The sequence below is a fragment of the Abramis brama genome (genome assembly GCF_963993115.1).
Source record: "Abramis brama genome assembly, chromosome: 10".
NCBI lineage: Eukaryota > Metazoa > Chordata > Actinopteri > Cypriniformes > Leuciscidae > Abramis > Abramis brama.
This window is the reverse complement of record NC_139972.1, coordinates 7318116-7341650: the sequence shown is the minus strand read 5'-3', so window position 1 is coordinate 7341650 and position 23535 is coordinate 7318116. Positions and strand designations below refer to the sequence as shown.

Below are 23535 nucleotides of genomic sequence, written 5' to 3'. Positions count from 1 at the left end.
GGATGTTTCCCTTTCTGTTCCTGTTCCTCCTCGACTCCTCGTGTCTCCAGCCTGTGTTTCGTTTGGGAGATTCTTCGTTGCAGTTTGTCTTCATGTCACGTCTTCACTGGGATTTCACCGTCACTCATCTGACCGTGCATCTTCGAGTTGCCCACGCAAGCCTGCGCTGCCAACGCATTCGTTCCTGAGTTTCTTCCCTCTGATGCTGAGAGTGATCGTGAGACCTGCCTGCAATTGACTGAGACTGTTCCTATTTTCTTCCTACACCTTCTGAGTCTGGTTTCTCGTATTGTTCAATAAAGGACCAGTTTTACTTGCTATTGTCTCCTCTGTTACTTCACGTCACACACAGGGGTTTTTGTGGGGCACTTCAACATCGACGATTGGTTGATACTAGCTCATTCAGAGCACATGGCGTTTTAACATCGAAATGTTGTTCTCGCTCATATGAAAGAGCAGGGGTTGAGGCAGAACGCAAAGAAGACTGTTCTTTCTCCAGTACAGAGAACCACCTTTTTGGGCGTTATGTAGGATTCTGTGATGATGCAGGCACGTTTCTCTCCTGCACACATAATCTTCTCAGCATTAAAAGAGCTGAAGCTAGGCCAGTCACGCACTGTCAAACAGTTTCAAAGATTGTCGGCAGCAGCAGCCAACATCATACATTTTGGCCTGTTGTACATGAGACCCCTGCAGTGGTGGCTCAAGACCAGGGGATTTTCCCCGAGGGGCAATCCATTCCACATGATCAAGGTAACAAGAAAATGTCTTTGTTCCTTGACAATGTGGAGGAAACCCTGGTTCTTGTCCAAAGGCCCAGTGTTATGACTTCCTTGTCGTCACGTGATGCTAATGACGGATGCTTCTCTCAAATGTTGGGGAGCGGTCCTGGAGGGCCACTCATCCCAGGGTCTGTGGAAGTGCGTTTTCTGATCTACGGGGGACATGTTCTTGTCCATTTAGACAACACATCGGTGGTCGCTTAGGTTGAGACAAGGGCTGAGGCCCGAGGAATGAAGACCCCGAGGTGCTCATTCAGATAAGACAATTTCGTCGCTGTCGGGCGGAAACCTCGTATGTCCAAATTTTGTCAATTTTATTTTTTTTCACAAATCGATGCTATTGGTCAGTGCCCACGTGGTTCTGTTATTTTTACAAATTATTAACCAATCTAAAGTGTTGAAAATAGCTTGAGAGTAAATCTTTTAACTCCATTGGACACTTCAACTGTCTGAGAATCCTCGTAACTCCACCTCTTCTTCACTCCGCGGTGGGGGGGAGCTTCTGCTGAATTTTGTCTCCTCAGGATTGAAAGTCGCAACGATTAAGAAATCCTCATCGAGCAACACGTAAAGCAAGCCTTAACTCTGATTTTATCTGTGTTAAACTATGATATCAGTTATTGATGTATTTTAAATGTCTACTTATTACTAGGCTTATTATTACTAGGCTTATTATGCGTGTGCATTGAAGTTTTAAAATGTATCTAATATAATACTTGAATTGAATTAAATGTTTTGGATACCAGCATTAAATTATTGTTTTTATTATTATTTTACTGACTCGAAGTTTGCACTGTGCATGTAAAATACCCCAAGTAGCAGGTTTTATTTATGGGAGAAAAAAGGTCTGTCTACTGGCGCCAAGTAGCCTAAGCCTATCTTTGGATAACTCTGTCTGTTTTTTGGACAATAACGAGTGAAAATAGTTAGGTTAGATACATTTGAGTAGGCCTGTTTTGTTAAAAATCTATAGCTGTAATGAAGGAATCCTGTGAGCCACGAAGGTAAGTTTGCATGCAGATTAGGCTAATTTCTGCCTAGACAGCCTAGTCACCTCATCGTTTTTGTTCTGCTTCACTTATAGCTCTTAAACCTTTAAAATGGAGTGTAGGAAGATATATGTAACCACAGTCGTTAGCTTTGGTTAACTATTGAAGCCTTTTCTCTTGTCAAAAGGCTCAACGCGACCGCCGACTTTGTTTGCGTGCAGATTAATTTCCGCCTATTTTAGACAGCCTAGTATTTTGGTATTGCATCACTCATATCTCTTCAACGTTTAAAATGGAGTTTAGGAAGATGTATGTAACCACAATCATTAGATTTGAATAGCTCTTAAAGCCTTATCTCTTGTCAAAAGGCTCGACGCGACCGCAGACTTTGATGAACACTGCTGGCAGCAGCGACGTCTGTGTCCGTACCATTCTAATCAATGACAGCGTGACCTCGTATCTCCCTGCTCCCAAGTCATAAATCTCGTATCTCCGATTAAACATGATTTTGGGGAAATGGTGTGTTAATGTTGGTACACAACAGTATATGATAGCAATATAAGGTATAATACCAACTTTAACAATTCAATGTTTAATAACTCCAAAAATATGCCGTTTTTTTTTAATTTCCTGAAAAATAATGGTTTTGGAGATACGAGGATTCCACCTGACATCGACGATATATTGATTTAAAATCAATTTTTTAAAATCAAAATCAGTTTTGTGTGAGAAAGCTTTATGCGGTGAGACGTAAATGCATCCTGAAAGACAAAGACCCTCCCCTAATGGCCCTATTAGGAGCTATCAGGCCCTGTCATTCTGAGCAACCTTGCACAAAGAATGAGGAGATTTAAAAAAAAAAAAAAAAAAAGCACACTATTGAAAACAATGATCCAAAGACAGAGACATTTGTGCCATTCCTAAAAACATTGTACATACCTTTCAATTCCAAGGTGTTTGATTTTCACTTTACCATGTTCATGTACAGAGATTCATGTGAATGTTGAAGTCAGCAGGACTCATCCTCAGTGGCATCTGGTCCCTGTAAAAAAAACAAAAACAAAAACAAAAAAAACCTGTGAACATGCTGATATCAAGAGAAACTATAGGGCTGCACAATTTTGGGAATAGATTTGAGATTTTTCAGGTAAAATTGCTTTTTAAAATTCACAGAATACACACACACGCACGCACACACACACACACACACACACACACACACACACACACACACACACACACACACACACACACACACACACACACACACAAATGTTTCCAACAATAATGAACACCAGGTTTGTTGTGCCTTGTAGGCATAGGCTACGTGCAGTGCTGCATAAAATAATAATAACAATAACCTATAGCAGCCTATAAATCTTTCAAAGGAACACTTCAGTAACACAACACTATAGAAAAATATATTGATTATCATCATTATTATTATTGATCTTCAAATGTTTCCATTCGTTATGATGTTATGAAATGAGATTGGAGTAAAAACAAAGCCTAATGTTTGGTGCGTTTTGCTTTTCAAACGCACAGCGCGCTTTGAATATGAAACATTTAAACGCACAGCGCTTTAAAATATGAAACATTATGGTTACTATATTATAGCCTAGGCCTACATATCTACGTTTGAGCAGATATCCACAAACACAGTATTTAACAGTAAACACAGGTCTAAATATTATAATATTCACCATATATCTAGCAACAGTTCAAATGCAAAAATAACATTAACTAATATAATTAAGAATTTCTTACCTTACATCTTTCTTGTCTTCAAATCGCGTTCTTCTTCTTCTGAGGTAAATCCAGTGTAAGCTTACAGCGTGTCTTCCAAATTCAACGAAAAGCAGAGACTTATGAAGTTTGGTGCTTTGTTTTTGAGGTAACGAGCGCGTTCGTGTGAGGCGTGGACGATTTGCATGTCAATCTCTTTTGCGCGCATGGGTGTGGTCAAATTGAAAATAATGAGCAAGCGCTTGAGAAACTGGACATCTTGTTGGTTTTATACAAATTACTTAAACAGAGAATATTTGTTTTCAGTTTGAATCCGATAATTTAAAAGTACACACTTAAATGTTTATAAAGATATATGGCTCATAAATGTGTGACAAGTATTCGCTGAGTTTTGTTTCAGTTTATAGACGTGCTCAAGAAAACAAAGTTCAGCGAGACGGAGAGGCAGAAAGCACACCCTGTTTATTTTCTTTATTTTACAAAAGCACAATGTTTTGATTTGATTGTAAGTGGACACATACAAAAGTAGACATCTCACAGATTCCTTTTTCATATTTATTTTTTCTGTATGACCATAAATGACAGAGTAATTTAAATTTATTGTGCTACAATGTGAAGAAAATCCAGCGCCGGCGATCCGATCAGGAGGGACCATCTGTGTCAGGCTGGGGCTAAATATTTAACCCCCCAGAGGTATGAAAGTTGTGGGTTTGAGTCTCACAACGGAGGTTTAGACCCAGTTAACTGCCCGGTTGGTACAGTGCTAGAGTTTCCGCAAGAGCGTTTCTCTACAGGATTATTCCCTTCTACACTTAAGGTTTATTTGGCCCTGTTTACCACACTCCTTTGAGTGGTGTATCCTTGAAAAGAGACCCATTAGTATCTTGTTTCCTCCGTGGAACATTGAGGATTAGGCCTGCAGGCCTTCTGTCCTCCGCCCAGACCAGGAGAAATTAAATGTGCTTTGCTTGGTTAGGGCGCTTGATGCTTACATTCACAGAGCTGCCGTGTGGCGTAAATCTGATCAACTCTTTGAATGCTTTGGGTCACCCAGAAAGGCGTACCCAGCATCTAAGCAGAGAATGAGTAAGTGAATTGTCGAGGTTATCTCTCTTGCTTATGAATTGGCCGGTCAGCCTTCTCCCTTGGCTGTCTGGGCCCATTCTACTAGGAGTATGGCGGCTTCTAAAGCCTTCTGGGGCCTTTCTTCATGACGTATGTGCTGCAGCGGGCTGGTCCTCTACGCACACATTCGTCAGGTTCTATGACCTTAACCTGGGCACCACCCCTGGCTTCCAGGTGCTTCAGTCTTAGTTGCGCTCCAGATATTATTCACACTAGACAAGCACTGGTCAGTATGGCATAGTAGGTATTAACGTTCCCATAGTATTGTAACTTACAACGCAGCGCCAGTTCCTTTGAAAGGGAATGCCTCGGTTACGACTGTAACCTCGGTTCCCTGAAGAGGGAACGAGATGCTGCATTGCTTCGCCATAACTTATTTCACTTCACTTACTTACTTCATGACTTACTTCAGCCTATCAGAAGCTGACATTAGCTGCGTTTACATGGACACTTATAATCGGATTGATGGCTCAATCGGACTAAAAAACCTTCATGTAAACACCTTAATCGATCCGATTGAGCTCGATCCGAATGAAATTTCGATCGGATTGAAAGGGGTGGTTTATCCCTTTTGTAATCCGATCGAGAGAACATGTAAACACTTGATCGGATTGAAAACTGAAACTGAAAGGACTGCGCATGTGCAATGACGATAAATAGCGTAATGACGTATGACGTGTGGAACAAGCTGTTCTTCCTGTTGAATAAAGTATCATATTAATAAGTTTCTCGTCATTCTAAAATTCTCATTTCACTCGCGCGTCTGTGAAGTGAAGCAGGACAACGTCCCACCAGTCCTTGTTTTGGATTCTCATCCACAGACGTCTGGTTTTGGCCGTGGGGAGGGGCATTTTTACTGCGTGATCAATAAGCAGCACAGCAAAACAGTTAATATGCTCTAAATTATGACCAGAGACGAATTAATATCACGTCTGCTGTTTAAAACAAATAAAGAACCAATAGAGGAGAATATTTATGCGCGAAAAGCGGGAAACTCTGTATATTCGTGCAGTGTGCGCATGTCAAAACATCAGATCTGATTTGAAACTTGTGACATATAAACGCGCACATCAACCCGATTACTTTATATTTCATTCATGTAAACCCCTTGTTCGGATTCATCAATCGTATTGATTTCATTCCGATTGTGTCCATGTAAACGTAGCTATTGTTTGGTTCAGGGGTGCTTTAATACCTTCCTGGTTGTGACGTCACCCCCATGATGTTCTGCCACACCATTGGACTGATTTCACACGTGCTTCAAGACACAATCATGCAAAGGTGTTCCCATAGTGTCGTAACTTACGTTGCAGTGTCTCGTTCCCTCTTCAGGGAACCAAGGTTACCGTCATAAGTTGTTTTTATGACTTACCATATTGTTTCACTTCAAAATCATGTGAGATCATCCTGTCACCAATAAAAGCCTTCAGTTTGTACATGCCTTGACGGGCCTCTGGGTTTAATTCATAAGAACGCTGCAAAATCCACCTTGTTGAAGAAACATTTGTCCATTGGCCAATCCGGTTACCTTCACTGTCCTGTTTAATAGCAAAGACACAGTGCAGATATTTTGTGACAGTCAGCTACACATATCCTGACTAACAATGAAAAAATATATAATTACCCTACTGAAAACACAATAATTGCAAATATATCCAAATTTCTAGTGTTAATCAGATTTAAAAGGTGTGTTTGTTATGACTGCACAGAAGGTTTTGTGTTCTTACCTCAAGAACCACTGTACTATACTGTGAAAGAGCAAATAGTAATTTAAGGTCAAAAGACAAAAATGTGTTCATTTATTAAACGTGTATTCAACAATGCAAGAGAAAATAAAGATGCCAGATAAACACATCAGACCTGCTGATCAAGGGGTGCAAAGTTTGTATCCATGGTAACAACTCTGAAGTTTACTGTAAAATAGAAATGTGTATTAAAAAACTTCACTTTTGATGTCTTCAGCTCTTATGTAAGGGACAATTGCTTACAGTCATATTTCTCTCCTGTAAATTACCAAACTGTGTGTGAACCGTATTAAGTGTCAAATACTGGGCTGACAACTGTATTCTGCTGCTGGGTGAATGTGTCTTTTGAGCCAAACTCAACTAGCTGTCACAGCTGCCTGTTTTAGCCATAATGTTACAAAAATGTCTGACAATTTGCTCCAGCTGACCAGTTAGAATCAAGTAGGCCTATCCCAGACAGCTATGAGGTTTATTACATGTAACAATTTATATCAGGGGTGTCAAACTCCTGGAGGGCTTCAGAGTTTAGTCCAAACCCTGTTGATTTCAAATAACCCTGAAGGACCTGATCAGGTACATTTAATAATTAGGGTTAAAGCTAAACTCTGCAGGGCTGTGGGCTCTCCAAGAACACCCCTAATCTATAGTATCCATAGATTTCATATAAAATAAAGTCACACAGATACTGATATCAATATCGATATCATATTTGTAATTACAGTATTTAGGCTGAACATGTTTGAAAGTGAGGGGATTGCTCAAATGCACACTAGATGACCATTCTCGTGTTTCAAAGCTGTTAGAATTCAAAGCTACTCATCCTTAATATCTTATCTTTTCCTCTGCTCCTCTTTTTGTTTGTAAATCCATTAATTGAACTGTTTACTTCATACTCTTTTACCATCTGCTGGTTTGTGCAACATTTTTAATCTTTGACCTATGCTCGTTGCCTGATCATAGTGTGCTTTACTTATATGTGCTACATCAGCTGTGATCAGGGTTTAGATGTCAGTGACACCAGCATTATTTACTGAGCTTTAGCCTTTGAGACATTCACAGCTCACCTGTCTGTCCTGGAGTATAGATGGGTTTATCAGTCTGGATAAAAGTCAGAGGATGAACTTGAACATGCTTGAACATGACTTTTTTCTCTTCAGTCATCCTGAAAGTCTCTCCGTGAAGTTCAACCTTCATTTTCTGCACTGATTCTGCCTTGACCAGAGGAGCCTGATGAGAAATAATTTCCTGTATTCACAACCTGCCACAAAAACTAGATGCATTATGATGAAACATATTTGATAATATTCATTATGTGCATGTTTTGATGGCAGACCTTGAAGTTAAAGCAGCGATGAAACTCTTCCTCAGCTTTCTCCTGCAGCAGTAATGTGCTCTGGATACCATGAACCAGATGAATGTTCATGACAAGGCTTTCATTGGGCTTGAGAAGACTTGCACACAGTTTGGCCTCAGATCCCGACTTGATCACTGCAGGAAACATCACCATGAAATATCTGTCCAGAGAAAATGATCATACAATATTGGTTAGATGTAATAAGAAAAATAAAACATCAAACAACAAACTGTGAATTAAGTCTGGTGACTAAATTCTTTATATTTGTACGTTTATTCAGAGAATTGCTCTTAAAAATACACTGCCATTAAAAAAAATCTGTCACTGTCATTAATTTTAAATGATCTTACACCTTAAGTTGTATCTTAACCTTCTTGCTGCATTAGGACTTTTGTGGTAATTTTCAGTTTAATTTCTTTGACCATTTTGGCTGTTTTAATGCAAATGGTATGTAATTTGGCAAAATTGTGACTCTTTGGATAAATGTTACAATTTTGATCCCATGTTGCATAATATGTATAACACACTGTTGTAGATCAAATAGGAACATATAGCACCATAATGACCAAAAATGGCCCATTGAAACCCATTAAAATGTCGTTTAAAGCCGGGGCCATCATTAATACATGAATCATGACTTGTTGAAACATCCTTTCATTTTGAAGCAAAAGCATTATATTTGCATTATATAGTGTATTCCACCAGATGACGTCACTACATAGGTATTCCCTATGGGGGGAAATGCACGTTATTTTCCTGGTTTCCACGATGGGCACTATTGACTGTGTTATGAAGCATTTTAATGGCTCAATGATCTAAAATGATGTTGTAAAATGAGTATATGTGGATGTCTGAGAGCAATGTGTGTCTGCGTTGACAAAAGTGTGTGTGTGTGTGTGTGTGTGTGTGTGTGTGTGTGTGTGTGTGTGTGTGTGTGTGTGTAGGGCCTAAATATAATACATGGTGTTTAGGCGAGTGACAAAAATCATAATATCCTGAAGGTCATATTTTACGCTTTCTGTCTATACTCTCACTCTCTCTCTTTCTCTCTCTCTCTCTCTCTCTCTCTCTCTCTCTCTCTCTCTCTCTCTCTCTCTCTCTCTCCCTCTCTGTGTGTGTGTGTGTGTGTGTGTGTGTGTGTGTGTGTGTGTCGGTGGTGTAGGATGTGTGTGTAGGCGTGTATGTGTGTGTGTGCATTTAGCAAGAGAAAGCGCTTCTCACTGCATTGTTTGCTTTCGGTCTGATTCATGCGTATTTTACGCACAGACATGAACCTTTGACACAGCTTAGTTTTTTTTTAGCAGTCTATGTTTCAAAGTTAATTGATAATTTCTCACCTATGTAGAGGCACAAACACAGCCATGCAGTCAGTCCTTAGACAATAATAACACCTTGCATCTTACGGCAACACAAAGATGTAGCTGCAAGGGATTAGAATAGTTGAGAAATCAGTGTTTATACAAGTGCGATTGATGCAAAAGTTATAAAGCTGTGCACCTCTTTGGTGTGGCCATTTCACACTCGACAAGATGAAGAAAACATACTCGGTTACTAATGGCTTGTTTCCACTGAGCGGTACGGTACGGAACGGTACACATTTATTTGCGTTTCCACTATCAAAAGTTGTGAATGGTACCAAAATGCCGAACCGTACCGCAACACTTTTTAGGTACCCTTCCATTGGGGTACCTAGCACAGTGGTACGGTACTAAAAGGTGGAGCTAGACTCACTGCAGGACGTTGATTGGTTGACAGAGAGTCGTCACTTGCGCGTGCTACAAGGGGAATGACAACATAAGAAGCGCCATTTTTTAATATACAGTTTAATATAATACTACTATTACTGTGTCACGAAATGTAATTTTAAGAGTTTTTCAGGCGAGAATGTAATTGTTTAAAGCTCAAATCTGTGGTTTATTTATAAAGATGATTTTTTTTTCCCGGTTGTGAGATCCATGCGATCAGCGGGCGCTCGGCGCTCATGTTTCCCGGCTGGATGAGCCTTTCCTCGGCTAGTTCTTCTGACGTTCGCCGCTGACTCCGACGGTAGTGGTTAAACATGAGATATAATTCGTCTTGTGTAGACCTAACGGGCGATCTAACGGGCGATATAATTCGTTCCCTGTCAATCGTTTTGGCTGAGGGCTAAGTTTAGTTTCATATTATAGGCTATTTGTATTTAACTTTACTGTTGTAATGTTAGACTAGAGCGCTGCATTTGGATATTTGACTGAATTGTTTGCTTTATTTCTTATTGTATAGCTTCTTGTACCTTTTACTTAAACTTTTATATTGGCTATTATTGATAAAACTGAAATTTTACAAAAAGAAATATGGTTTCTTGTCATTTTTTTATTACAAGATTATCACTGATGTTTATTGCAACATTTGTACAAATGCATAGGCTATATTGCCTGGAATATGTGTAATTTTTTTTTTTTATTTAAATGAAAAGAGGTAACGTTAGGGTTGTGTTTTAAATTTCGTTTTGTTATAAATAGAATAACGTATAACGTGCAGTGAATAATCAATATGCGTTGCGCATGAACCACATTTGTGTCCCTATAATGTTTAATTTATTTAAATGAAAACGAAAAGAGACAGAGTGGTGTTTTATAACATATTTCATTTTATTGTTTCTTAAAATGTACATACAGAGTAACAGAGATAACCGGAGTAGCAGAGCGAGCTGAGTGACGCTTTTAAGAACGCGCTGTACCATTTGCATGTAGGAGTCGCACATGGCAAGTACAAACTTTGCGCACTTGATATTGAGAAAAGCCTAATGTCGGCGCTTGTCTTCTTGTGACAAACATGTCGAGGAGCAAGAACAAGATCTGCTGTATGTCATCCATTGTAGTTTACTATGTTCTTCTTCGCTCGAAAATGACGTCGATCGAAACACCACGCCTATCAAGTAAGGGTACTGTTGGCAGTGGAAACGCTAGCCAGATCATGGTTAACAGACCCGAACCGTACCGTACCGTACCGACAGCTTGCGAGCCCATTGGCTGCCCTGCGGCAACTGCAGCAGCCTATCGAGAGAGGCCCCTCGTGACGTCAGATCCAATGAGGGCACTTCGCGCCTACTGCGTCACGTCCCGCCGAAACGGGAGTGGCTTGGGCCTATAAATATGGCTCGACAGGCTGTAGAATCTGTTTTTTCATCGCCAAAGTGAACCAGAGCGTGATGCATGCACGGCAAAGATACGCAGTACTCGTTCCCTCTTCTAGAGAGAACCGAGGTTACGTTAGTAACCGAGTACGTTCTCTTACGAGAGGTCTCTCGTACTGCATAATATCTTACGCTTGGGGAACACAGTGTAAAACGCTGTGCGTGCTGAGATCCAACACCAAAGTCCCAAGGGCAAGTGCCCGGGGCTCATATAGTGCATGATCATCAGGGATTCGCAGAGAGTCCAGGAAAGAGGGGCTGGAACAGCATCATTCCTGTAATAAGTAGCGTCCTATAAGGAGCAAATTATATCAATAGTGTTCCACACAGTCAGGGCGACAAACTGGGCCTGGTCTGATGAATATTATGGGTCTTACACACTGCCCATAGAGTTATTTAACCGATCAGCTTCAGTATTCTGAGCCGATAGCCTCGGGCAGACCGTACTGATTTTTAGACCAAAAGCAGCTTGCAAGGTGGGAACCTCTAGGTTATAAAACCTTATAAATGTAGACGGGGAGGCCCAGCCTGCCGCCATACAGATATCTTGCAAGGCAATCCCACTAGACCAAGCCCACGACGAGGCCATGCCTCTTGTGGAGTGCGCTCTGACACCTAACGGGCACTGCAGGCCCTTAGAAGTGTAAGCCAATGCTATAGCATCAACTATCCACCTGGATAGACTCAGCTAGTCCCTTAGAACGTCTGTTGAACGAAACAAAGAGCTGCTCCGTCTGTCTGAATACAGTCGAGCGAGACACATAAACCCTTAATGCCCTGAACGGGCAAAGGAAGCTCGCGTCCTTCTCCTCATTAGAGACCAACAGGGCCGACAGGGAAATCACCTGAGCCCTAAACGGTGTGTTGAGGGATTTAGGAACGTACCCGTGCCTTGGTTTGAGTATGACTTTCGAGTCATTTGGCCCAAATTTCATACACGTCGCGCTCACTGAGAGGTTTCGGGATCTGATACCTCCTTGGCAATTTATATAGGCTACCACCGACATGTTGTCCAAACGGACCAAAACGTGGTGTCCTTTTATCTGGGTACAAAAACGCCTCAGCGCGTTGTCGACTGCCATCATTTCCAAGCAGTTTATGTGTAGAAGCTTTTCCCATTCTGACCACTGGCTCGAGCAGCTCTCCCCATCCCGAGGTGGAGGCGTCCGTAGACACGACCTTCACACTCGAGGAAATCCCCAGGCTTACACCTGACCAGTACCAATCGGTCTCCCTCCAAGGTTTCAGAACTGAGACGCATTTCTGATCGACCTTGAGGCGGAACAGACCGGAAGTCCATGCTCGACGCGGTACTCGCACTTTTAGCCAGAACTGCAGTGGGCGCATGTGAAGCAGGCCCAACTGGAGTACTGATGATGCTGAGGCCATGAGACCCAGCATTTTCTGAAACTGTCTGAGCGGGACTATAGTGCCGCAGCGGAAGGATTCCGTCATGCGCTGAATGTTCAGTCTGCGCCGTGGCGATAGCTGTGCTGTCATAGACAGCGAGTCCAGTTCTGTGCCCAGAAAAGATATTCTCTGACTGGGAGACAGTGAACTCTTCGCCCAATTGACTTTGAGACCTAGATTCTCGAGATGTTCCGAGTAATATGGTCCTGTGTTCTATGAGCTCTGAGTGTGATCGAGCTAGAATCAGCCAATCGTCCAAGTAATTCAAAACTCGCATGCCCCGAAGTTTCAGGGGTGCAAGCGCCGCGTCCATGCACATCGTGAATGTACGAGGTGCTAGGGACAGGCCAAACGGCAGGACTGTGTATTGATATGCCTGGCCCTCGAAGGTGAATCTCAAAAATTGCCTGTGACGTGATGCTATTTGGATTTGGAAATATGCGTCCTTCAGATCTATTGACATAAACCAGTCCCCTTCGCGAATTTGCGAGAGGATTTTCCTGGTTGTGAGCATTCTGAACCGGCGTTTCGAAAGCACTTTGTTCAGCTGTCTTAGATCTAGAATGGGTCTGAGACCCCCGTCTTTTTTCGGTACCAGAAAATATCTGCTGTATAGGCCCCCTTCGCTCTGAGCTTGAGATAAAGGCTCTATGGCCCCTTTGCTCAACAGTTTCGCTATTTCGGCTCGAAGTAGATGTGCTACTTCCCTTTTCACCGTAGTTGCGATTCGCGCCGCGTAACGGCGGGGGCGTCGAGCGAACTGTAGCGAATAGCCTCTTTTATAATGTTCAGCACCCGTTCTGATACCCCGGGGAGCTTTGCCCATGCACTTGCATGAATAGCTCGGGTTTGAATGAGATCTGGGCTCTGGTCGCGACATGGTGGCGACCGGAGAGCATTGGTATGCTGTAACATAGACGCCGTGCTTGCAGCGTTCGAGGCGGGGGGCGCACTGATCACAGCGGGCAGCCTGCCCACGCTCAACTCTCCTATGGCAGTTTGCTGAGAGAGAGCGAGCGGGGCGACTCCCCGTAGGGCTTGTCATGTCTGTGAGTGAATGTGGGCGTGGGACAGCGGGACAGCACTGAAAACACCGTCTGCTTGAGCAGACTGTATGTGCGTTGGTTTCGTTTTTACAGAAACCGTGAGACATGCAGTGTGTAGTGTTTGTGGGCACTGGGTCGTGGGCACATTCACTACATTCAATGCACAATCAACATGAGTCGATTTTATGTGTGCGAGCCCTGGAATGTGTTGGGCTGTGCCTGTGTGTAGGAATGAGCACTGGGCTGTGGGCATTTTTACTACACTCATAACACCATCGGCCGTGGCCGGAAAACCAGAAAATACACTCTTTATGAGATTTATCTGGGTCGCCGTTAAAACAGCGTTTGTGTGCAGGCAAACAAGCTGTGTAACCAGCTTGTTTTCTGCTAAATACACTGGAACAGTCGCATTTTCTGGAACTGAACGAGCGAGAAGTTTTGGTGGAAGTCTGGCCGCAGCGGGACTTGAACACCATCGTAGACACCATCGGCGTGAGCCGGATGACCAGGATTGTACTCTATGAGATTTCTCTGAGTTGCCATAGAAACGGTGTTTGGGTGCAGGCGAGCACAAAAATACACATCTGCAGTCGCCTTTTTAAGGGGACTGACAGAGCGAAATGCTTTGAAGGCTCATATGTTTAGACGCTAATAAATACTTGAGCACCATCATGTGCGAGAGGCGGGTTCGCTTTCTGTATGTAAGAAAGCTGGCCGCGAGCTCGGAGAAGCGAACGGCATAATTTTTTATTTGCCGCCAGAGCCAGGATTCGAACACGGGTCTCTAGCGCGAAAGCCTAGGATTTCGCCACTGAGCCACAGGGGGAAAACACATAAGCTTTCAGTTAGCGCGAGCATATAAGAGAGCGTCATGTCTTGTGACGGCGTTTGTTTGCAGGCGTGCATGTACTATAACAGGCTCGTTTACTGCAATATTGATATTTCCAATCGCCTGAACTTAAGAGGGGACTGAGAAATGTGTGAGAAATGGAGGTTGGTCCGGCCTCGGCGGGACTAAAAACACTCTCTTTCCTCCTTTCGCTGGCGAGTGATGCGCGCGAACGGGGCACAAGGGCAGGGTAGCTTTCTTGTAACGTAAAGAAAACTAGCCCCGTGACCGTCTGCTTCTGACATTCCTTGTGAACGGCGCAGCTTGCGCGGCTCAAACGGAGGGAGAGAGCGAGAAAGCTAGCCCCGTGACCGTCCGCTTCTGACATCCCTTGTGAACGGCGCAGTTTGCGCGGCTCGAACAGAGGGAGAGAGAGTGCGGGAGTGTGCGAGGCATTTGAAACAACGCCTCATAGGAAATTTCTCTTTTAGAAGAGTGTGTCAAAGCGGCGAACATACAATAGCAGAGAAAAGGATATAATATGCCGGATAGCGTAACAGGAACGCCGACTGAAGGCGGCGAGTTGTCGACCAGCGGCTTCAGATGCAAAGGCTCGTCCCGCAGAAGGCTTTTTCTGACGGCGCGGCTTCTTCCTCTCGGGATCCAGCGATGTGTGAGCTTCGCTGAAGAGATGAAAAATCAGATTCTACAGCCTGTCGAGCCATATTTATAGGCCCAAGCCACGCCTGTTTCGGCAGGACGTGACGCAGTGGGCGCGAAGTGCCCTCATTGGATCTGACGTCACGAGGGGCCTCTCTCGATAGGCTGCTGCAGTTGCCGCAGGGCAGCCAATGGGCGTGCGAGCTGTCTCGCCCATGTCTGCATGCTGCCGCAACGCGTTTTACATTAATTCAAAATTATGGATCATTTTTTGCTTCAATATCTCGCGGAAAAGAGGTTTCGCCTAGCGTAAGATATTACGCAGTACGAGAGACCTCTCGTAAGAGAACCTACACGACCACCGAAGCAGTGGACTACTAAACCAAGTGAATAATAATATACCTGGATAAGGTATGTGCTATTAGCAACAGTAACTCACACATTTATTTTATATACACATCTTTATGTGGTTTTCTAAAATATAGGTATATTTAGTACTAAGTTTATCATGCATTTTTTTCTCTTGTATTTTTTTTTTCTCTTATAACTTGGGCCAAAAAATTTTTTTTTTAATTGAGAGTTATATATCATCTGAAAGCTGAATACATAATCTTTCCATTGATGTATGGTTTGTTAGGATAGGACAATATTTGGCCGAGATACAACTATTTGAAAATCTGGAATCTGAGGGTACAGAAAAATCGAAATATTGAGAAAATCGCCTTTAAAGTTCTCCATTTCTACTGGCGATAGTGCTGCATTCATTCACAAAAATAAATGTTTTAAGGTGGGAAATTTACAAAATATCTTCAAGGAACATGATCTTTACTTAATATCCTAATGATTTTGGGCATAAAAGAAAAATCTATAATTTTGACCCATACAATGTTTTGTTGGCTATTGCCACAAATATACCCGTGCAACATAAGACTGGTTTTGTGATCCAGGGTCACATTTTTCCTTGATCTTTTTTTTTATTTTGCAGGTTGTTGGCGCATACAGCTTCAAGAGGAAGACAAGTCGGTGGCCGATGGCGCTCTTCTACAATCTAATAGATGTCTCTGCTTTCAACGCCTTTGTCATGTGGGTGGCTGTTGCCCTTCCTGGAACCAGGAGAAAACCTTTAAAAGGAGGCACCAGCCGCAGCAGCCATAGTGCAATCACAGCGGAGAGCAGAAAATTCAGAGGCAAGTGGGGCTGCAGACACCCATAAAAAAAGAAGAGGAGGAGGTGCAGTTTCTGCACTAACAAAAAAAGAAAAATCTCCACCACCTGCTCAAAATGTGGCATTTACATCTGTAAGGAGCATGCATTGCAATTCTGCAGCTCCTGCAAATGAGCTGAACAATGACCCCATTTTGTTTAGAAGTTTTTGATATGTTTGATATGTTTATAGAATTTAGAAAAAAAAAAAACATGTTCATGGTGATCTTGTAGTTTTGCTTTCTTTTTAGAGCAAATTTTGATGTGTAGGGAGACAGGCACAGGTTATAGTCACCTAGTAGAAATCAGGAAAATGTTTGCAATACTGCAGATGTTTGCAGTATGTCAATTATATGAAAAATGGTACCAAATGGTGGAAAACAGTCAAAAGTAAATATTTTACCCCAAGGCTTGGTAATGACAGGGTATTTGAATAGAAATTTTATGATATTATGACAGTTCAAAAATGGATATTTTAATGGGTTTAAATAGGATCAAATTTGTCCTTAACGCACTATGTGTGATTTTTTTTTTAAATCTGACATTGCACAAAAAATAAAAATGCACCAAAAATAATGTCGCTGCTAATCTTTGATATATTCAACACTTTGATAATCCAAAGCCAAGGTTTTCACTTTGCATTTAGTATATAGAAAATAATTACATTATTGTGTTTTTTCCTCTCATACAAATCGATGGTATCGTCACCAAAACTGGAATTTAAAGGGTTAAAATCCTGAAATTAAATAAATATTTGGTAGTTATGATGAGGACAGATGCTAGTTAAAAGATTTAACTCAGTAAAAGTGGAAAATAATTATAATATTTTAGGCAGTGTTTATTATGTGACCATTTTTGGTCCTTAACGTGCTAAGTGTGATTTTTTTTTTTTTTAAATCTGACATAACACAAAAAATAAAAATGCGTAAAAATCAATGTTGCTGCTAATCATGGACATATACCAGGCTGTGATAATTCCCTCCCAAGAAATCCACCTAGCATGTAGTACACAATTGTTATTTTTTTTCCATCGATAAAAACAGTGGCATCATGTAAACAAATGGCATTTAAGGGGTTAAAATTCTGAAAATTAAATAAATATTTGGTAGTTATTTTCAGGACTGATGTTGGTTAAAATATTTAACTCAGTGAAAGTGGAAAATAAAAAAATATATAATAGTTTATGGCAGTGTTTAGAGTGGACATTTTTGTCCCTTAATGCACTCAACGTCGTAAAATATATAATAAGGCATAAAGGTTAAACAGTAAACCTCTACTGTAAAACACAGATCAGTTAAATAAATACAGGAGAAATCAAGACATTTCTTACACACCCACTGCGCAATATGATGTCGGAGTGACGTCTTTTTCATGTAATTTTTGGACGTCCAAATTCGGTCCACTGAAGGGGTTGTTTTGTGACGCCAGGCGACGTATTTTTTCGACGTCTTCCGCACATCTAATGTTGACGTCTGTCCACTAAAGTTTGTTTGTGGAAAGAAGGAAGGAGACGGGGTCGGCTTGCGGATCGTGTGTTTTATTATATAAGTCTTTTCCAAACAACAATCGCGCTCAGTGCGCTCTCTCACACACTCTTCAATAACTTTCTCCTCAAACAAAACAGCGGCTTCTTTAGGCTTCTCCTCGTGAGACGACAGGCAGAGACAGACACAGACACAGACAGACACACACACACACACACTTTCTCCTGTCACAGAGATCGCTGAACCACACATCTGCACGTCTATCCGACGTCCAATGTTTAGTGGGCAATGACTAATGGTATACTAATAATTTTAACCTCAGCAAAAACTGTTAAAAACTTACGGCCCTGATGTTTGTCCATTGACACAGATCAGGAGGAAAGAGAGCAGGAGGAGCCCTTTCCAACAGCAGCCAATATTCAGAGCCATGATGACGAGCGATCATCCACGGTATGAGATGAACTGGACCGTCTCTTTTAAAGGGACTCTCATGCTAAAGCAGGTCCTTCAAAACATGTGTATTGATCATCTGATTAATGATTCAACCATGAAGGCACTGCAGTTAAAAAACATGTGCTAAATTAGATCTACTAAAGCCTTAAAAATACATTTGCAACAAATATTAAAAATAGTAGTCTGGCATGCAGTAAAATGGTCAAGTCACCTTTATTTATATAGCTCATTTTACAATACAGTTTGTTTCAAAGCAGCTTTACTGTGATAACGAAAATAATGCAACAATGTTTGTTTCGGCTGTACAGCAGAAAATAGCGTCACAGTCCAGTTTAAGTAAGTTCAGTGATGGTTCATTTTTGTTGTAAAAAAGTTATTAATTTAGGTAATTTATCCGATGGCAAACCGATGGACTAGTCTGGGTTTGGCGGTTGCCAGGAGAACGGTACTTGCCTGACTGCATTGTGCCAAGTCTAAAGTTTGGAGGAGGGGGGATAATAGTGTGGGGTTGTTTTTCAGGGGTTGGGCTTGACCCCTTAGTTCCAGTGAAAGGAACTCTTAATGCTTCAGCATACCAAGACATTTTGGACAATTTCATGCTCCCAACTTTGTGGGAACAGTTTAGGGATGGCCCCTTCCGGTTCAAACATGACTGCGCACCAGTGCACAAAGCAAGGTCCAAAAAAGACATGGATAAGCGAGTTTAGTGTGGAGGAACTTGACTGGCCCGCAGAGAGTCCTGACCTCATCCCGATTGAACACCTTTGGGATGAATTAGAGCGGAGACTGTGAGCCAGGCCTTCTCGTCCAACATCAGTGCCTGACCTCACAAATGCGCTTACAGAAGAATGGTCAAAAACTTCCCATAAACACACTCCTAAACCTTGTGGAAAGCCTTCCCAGAAGAGTTGAAGCTGCAAAGGGTGGGCCAACTCCATATTAAACCCTACGGGTTAAGAATGGGATATCATTAAAGTTCATGTGCATGTAAAGGCAGACGTCCCAAAACTTTTGGCAATATATGTATCTTCTGTACAAACTATACACAGAAAAAAACAGGCACCTGACCTATTTCCTGAAACCAATCAATACTGAAATCAAGGGTCAACAATCCCCTACACCCACTCAGTGAGAGTGAGAGAGTTACAGTAAATGTTTGTTTATATTTGCAAATCCCTCGACCCCTTCCTAATATGGTGTCTGAAAATATTGTATCATTAAAATAAGTAAGTCAAGTAAATATTTTTGATGAGCATTAAACAATACATATATTTACTTGAGATCCTACACCATGATGAAGATTTACCATGTTTGTTTTTCTGCCTGTTGTTTGTAACATTGTAGACTTCCCGATATATTATTGTGAGTTCTTTTGGTTTTTAGGAATAATAGTATGTCTCGTACTTGTACTGTGATGGGATGAGTGAAGTTTCTGACTTCTCAATGACTTTGGTTAGTGATTTGTCATTGATATTTGTTTGTTTTTCAAAAATGTGGTTGTTGTTGGTTGATCCAGTTCAATTAATAATGACAATTAATAAGGACAAAATAAATATTCTACAGCTTGAGGACCTACAATGGATATAAAGTGCCCTCTTAACAAGCTGAAAGAACTTGATTAAAGAATTCTTTATAATTACTATAACTGTAACTCTTTTCTTACTAATTTCAAGACATCTCTTCACATTCTGTAACTAAACTTGAAACAATACCTCACTTGTTTTTTGAACGAGATTATGCAAATTAGTATCTTGGCTTATTTTCTCAGCTTAAAACAAACATTTTTTTATTTTTGAAACAACAAATGTACTGTTTTTGATTTGGGATTTGGGGACTTAAAGATTAGGATTTAGATTTGGCAAAATAAGGGATATCCATTCACGTATATATAATAAGGGATATCCAGAGACACATTATTTATTATAAATGATTCATAAAACAGATAAATTAATAATAACATTAATTAGGCTATAATCTATTAATTGTAATCAAGTGTGAAGCTCCATCCGCACTGACGGCAAATGTAAGGCGTTTGACTTGTGTGAATACATGTGCTTGATAAGATTTTTCTATAAAAACAATTCCACACTGATGGCAAGCGAACGGCTTTTCTCCTGTGTGAATTCTCGTGTGTTTCTTCAGATTGTCCTTATGTGCAAAACCAACTCCACACTGAGTACACTTCTATGGCTTCTCTCCAGTATGAAGTTGCTCATGTACTTTCTGGTTTCCAGACTGAGCGAAACTCTTGTCACAATATGAGCACTTGTAAGGTCTTTCTTCAGTATGAATTACTTGGAGCCGTTTCAGTGGGGCGACTGTAGTAAAGCTCTTCCCACATTCAAAGCACACATGATCTCTCACTTTTCTTTTGCCGTTTACATTTTTACACCTGAATGTTTCACAGCAGTAAACAATGAAGAATGAAGAATGGACAATATCCTATTTTTTCCTAAGTATCTTCATGTTTTATTCTGGATGTTTCTTGATCACTCATGTCTTCAATCTCCTCTTTATTAATCTCCATCTTTAACTTAATACAACACTAAGAATTCAGCTGTTTCTGCTTAGATTTCTCCTGTTATTTCTTCTTAGGACCATCTTCTTCTTTTACGTTTTATGATAGTTTGTAAACTGCTTTAACGTGCATTTGTGCCACCTATTGGAGTGTAGTATTGAGTTTGGTAAAAGGGAATCTTGTAATTCTGACCTGATTTTAATGTAAGTGCATTATATACTTTCAATTTCTACAAGGCATTATGAAGGATAATCTAAGGCATTACTGCATATTTAGACATAAAATATTACTTTCAGTGGGAAACCTGAGCCTGAGATGATGCACACAGCCTATCAATTCTGGCAGGAATGGATAAGAGACAAACACAAAGCTCCTGGTCCACTGTTCTCAGACTTTCTCTGTACTTATTCTTGATGTATGTCGGGCTAGAAAAACGTCCCGGGTTACGTATGTAACCCTAGTTCCCTGAAGGGACGGACGCTGCGTGTAATCGCAGTGGGAACGCCTCCAGCGTAGTGCGTCTGAAGCATGAATGAAATCAGTCCAATGGCGAGACGGAACGTAGTAGGCGGGTGACGTCATCGACCAGGAAACTATAAAGCACCCCTGAATCACAAGCGAGACAGCTTCTGATGTTACTGAAGCAAGCGATCCAAGGGGATGCCGGGAGCATGGCAGGACACGCAGCGTCCGTCCCTTCGGGGAACTAGGGTTACATACGTAACCCGGGACGTTCCCCTTCAGGGACTACCGCTGCGTGTAATCGCAGTGGGAACGCAATACCCACGTCCCCATGCGAGCAAGTCTCCGTCGTGTGTAATCAAGGCGCACAGGCTGACGAAAGAACTTGCGCCCCAGGAGTGGAGCTAAAATCGAGACAATAAAATTTGACGAATGTGTGCGGTGAGGACCAGCCTGCCGCATCACAAACATCCTGAAGAGAAACTCCTGAAAGGAGAGCTTTAGAAGCAGCCATACTCCGGGTGGAGTGAGCCCGTACAGCCAAAGGTGAAGGCTGACCGGCCGACTCGTAAGCAAGTGAGATGGCCTCGACCACCCACTTGCTCATCCTTTGCTTAGATGCCGGGCACCCCTTGTTGGGCGGCCCAAAACAAACGAACAGCTGTTCAGACTTCCTCCACAGGGCAGCTCTGTGGACATAAGCATCTAGAGCCCGCACTGGGCAGAGCAAATTAAGTTTCTCCTGGTCCGACGTCAGAAACGGAGGAGGACAAAAAGCCTGCAGTATGACAGGTCTAACTACAGTAGTTGGAACCTTAGGAACATAACCTGGCCTAGGATAGAGGAAGGCCTTAGCCATGCCAGGTGAGAATTCCAGGCACGAGGGAGCAACCGAGAGTGCTTGAATGTCTCCAATCCTTTTGAGAGACGAAATAGCAAGCAGAAAAATAGTTTTGAGAGTAAGGAACTTCTCGAAAACCTCTACAAGGGCCTCGAAAGGAGCTAGGGAGAGACCCTCTAGGACGATGGCCAAGTCCCATGATGGCCACCTCGTGCGTACTGCTGGCCTCAGCCTCAAAGTGCCACGAAGGAAGAGAGATATAAGTGGGTGTCTCCCAAGAGAAACTCCACTCGAAGGGGCGTGGTAAGCAGCTAGGGCCGCCACGTACACCTTCAGTGTAGAGTGGGATAACCCCGTGGAGAGACGGTCCAGCAGGAACTCCAGCACTGTACCGACCGGGCAGTTAACTGGGTCCTGTTGGCGCTCTCCACACCAAGAGGTGAAAAGTTTCCACCTCGCAGCATATAACTTCCTTGTAGCGGGAGCTCTGGATTGGAGGATGGTCTCAACGACCTCAGTCGAGAGACCGGATTCTATGAGCTGAGCCCCCTCAGAGGCCAAGCCCACAGTCTCCATAACTCTGGGCGGGGGTGAAGTATCGACCCACTCGCCTGAGATAATAGGTCCCTCCTGATCGAAATCTCCAGAGGAGAGCCGTCGAGGAGGGACACAAGGTCCGAAAACCATACTCGGGCCGGCCAAAACGGGGCTATCAGGAGTAGGCTGACTCCGTCCCAGCGAACCCTTTCCAGAACTCCTGGGAGCAGAGCGATCGGGGGAAAAGCATACAGGCGTGACCTCGGCCACGCCTGTACCATAGCGTCCAACCCCAGTGGGGCTGGATGGCTGAGAGAGAACCACAGTGGACAGTGTGATGTCTCTCGGGAAGCAAATAGGTCTACCTCGGCACGACCGAAATGTTCCCATAGGAGCTCCACCACCTCGGGGTGAAGTCTCCATTCCCCGGGCCTCGGCCCCTGCCTCGACAGGATGTCTGCCCCCTGATTTAAATACCCCGGGAGATAAATAGCTCTCAGCGAAGAATTTTCCCTTGGGACCATAGAAGGATCTGACGTGCCAGTTTGTAAAGCGGGCGAGAACGCAGACCCCCCTGATGGTTGATATAAGAGACCACCGATGTGTTGTCTGTTCAGACAAGAACATGGTGGCCCCTTAGGTCTGGGAGGAAGTGTTTCAGAGCCAGAAACACTGCCAACATCTCTAGACAAAAAATGTGCCCTAGACGATGATAGTCCTGCCACAGACCCTGAGCTGGGCGACCACTCATGATCTCCCCCCAACCCGTGAGAGAGGCATCTATCGTTAGCATTACGCGACGACAAGGAGCTCCCAACACAGGACCTTGGGACAGAAACCAAGGATCTTTCCACATGATCAGGGCGCGATGACACCGTCGCAAACTTATGATCGTGCGGAGCGGATTTCCCCTCGGGGAGAATCCCTTGGTTCTGAGCCACCACTGTAGCGGTCTCATGTGCAAGAGGCCAAAAAGGAATAACGTTGGATGCAGCTGCCATGAGACCTAACAGTTTCTGGAACTGTTTCACAGTGGATGACTGGCCTAGCTTGACCTGATCTACTGTGGTGACAATCGAAGCAATATGAGCAGGTGACAATTGTGCCTGCATCGTCGTTGAATCCCACACTACACCGAGAAAAGTGGTTCTCTGTAATGGAGAAAGCACACTCTTC

At 42.7% G+C, this 23535-nt stretch overlaps 1 protein-coding gene across 1 annotated transcript in view; it reads right to left on the bottom strand.

Annotated features, from left to right (window-relative positions):
• LOC311090803 (alpha-2-macroglobulin-like) overlaps positions 1 to 18064 on the bottom strand; it is a 39956-nt gene extending 21892 nt beyond the window's left edge. Inside the window, exons 1-6 of the mRNA XM_084126340.1 lie at positions 17892 to 18064; positions 7721 to 7901; positions 7452 to 7614; positions 6503 to 6555; positions 6370 to 6390; positions 6015 to 6180 (exon numbers count right to left, since the gene is read on the bottom strand). Of these exons, the coding sequence (XP_083982466.1) occupies positions 6015 to 6180; positions 6370 to 6390; positions 6503 to 6555; positions 7452 to 7614; positions 7721 to 7901; positions 17892 to 17977 (670 nt within the window). The 5' untranslated portion in view covers positions 17978 to 18064. The remainder of the gene's footprint in view (positions 1 to 6014; positions 6181 to 6369; positions 6391 to 6502; positions 6556 to 7451; positions 7615 to 7720; positions 7902 to 17891) is intronic.
• Between the last annotated feature and the right edge of the window lie 5471 nt (positions 18065 to 23535).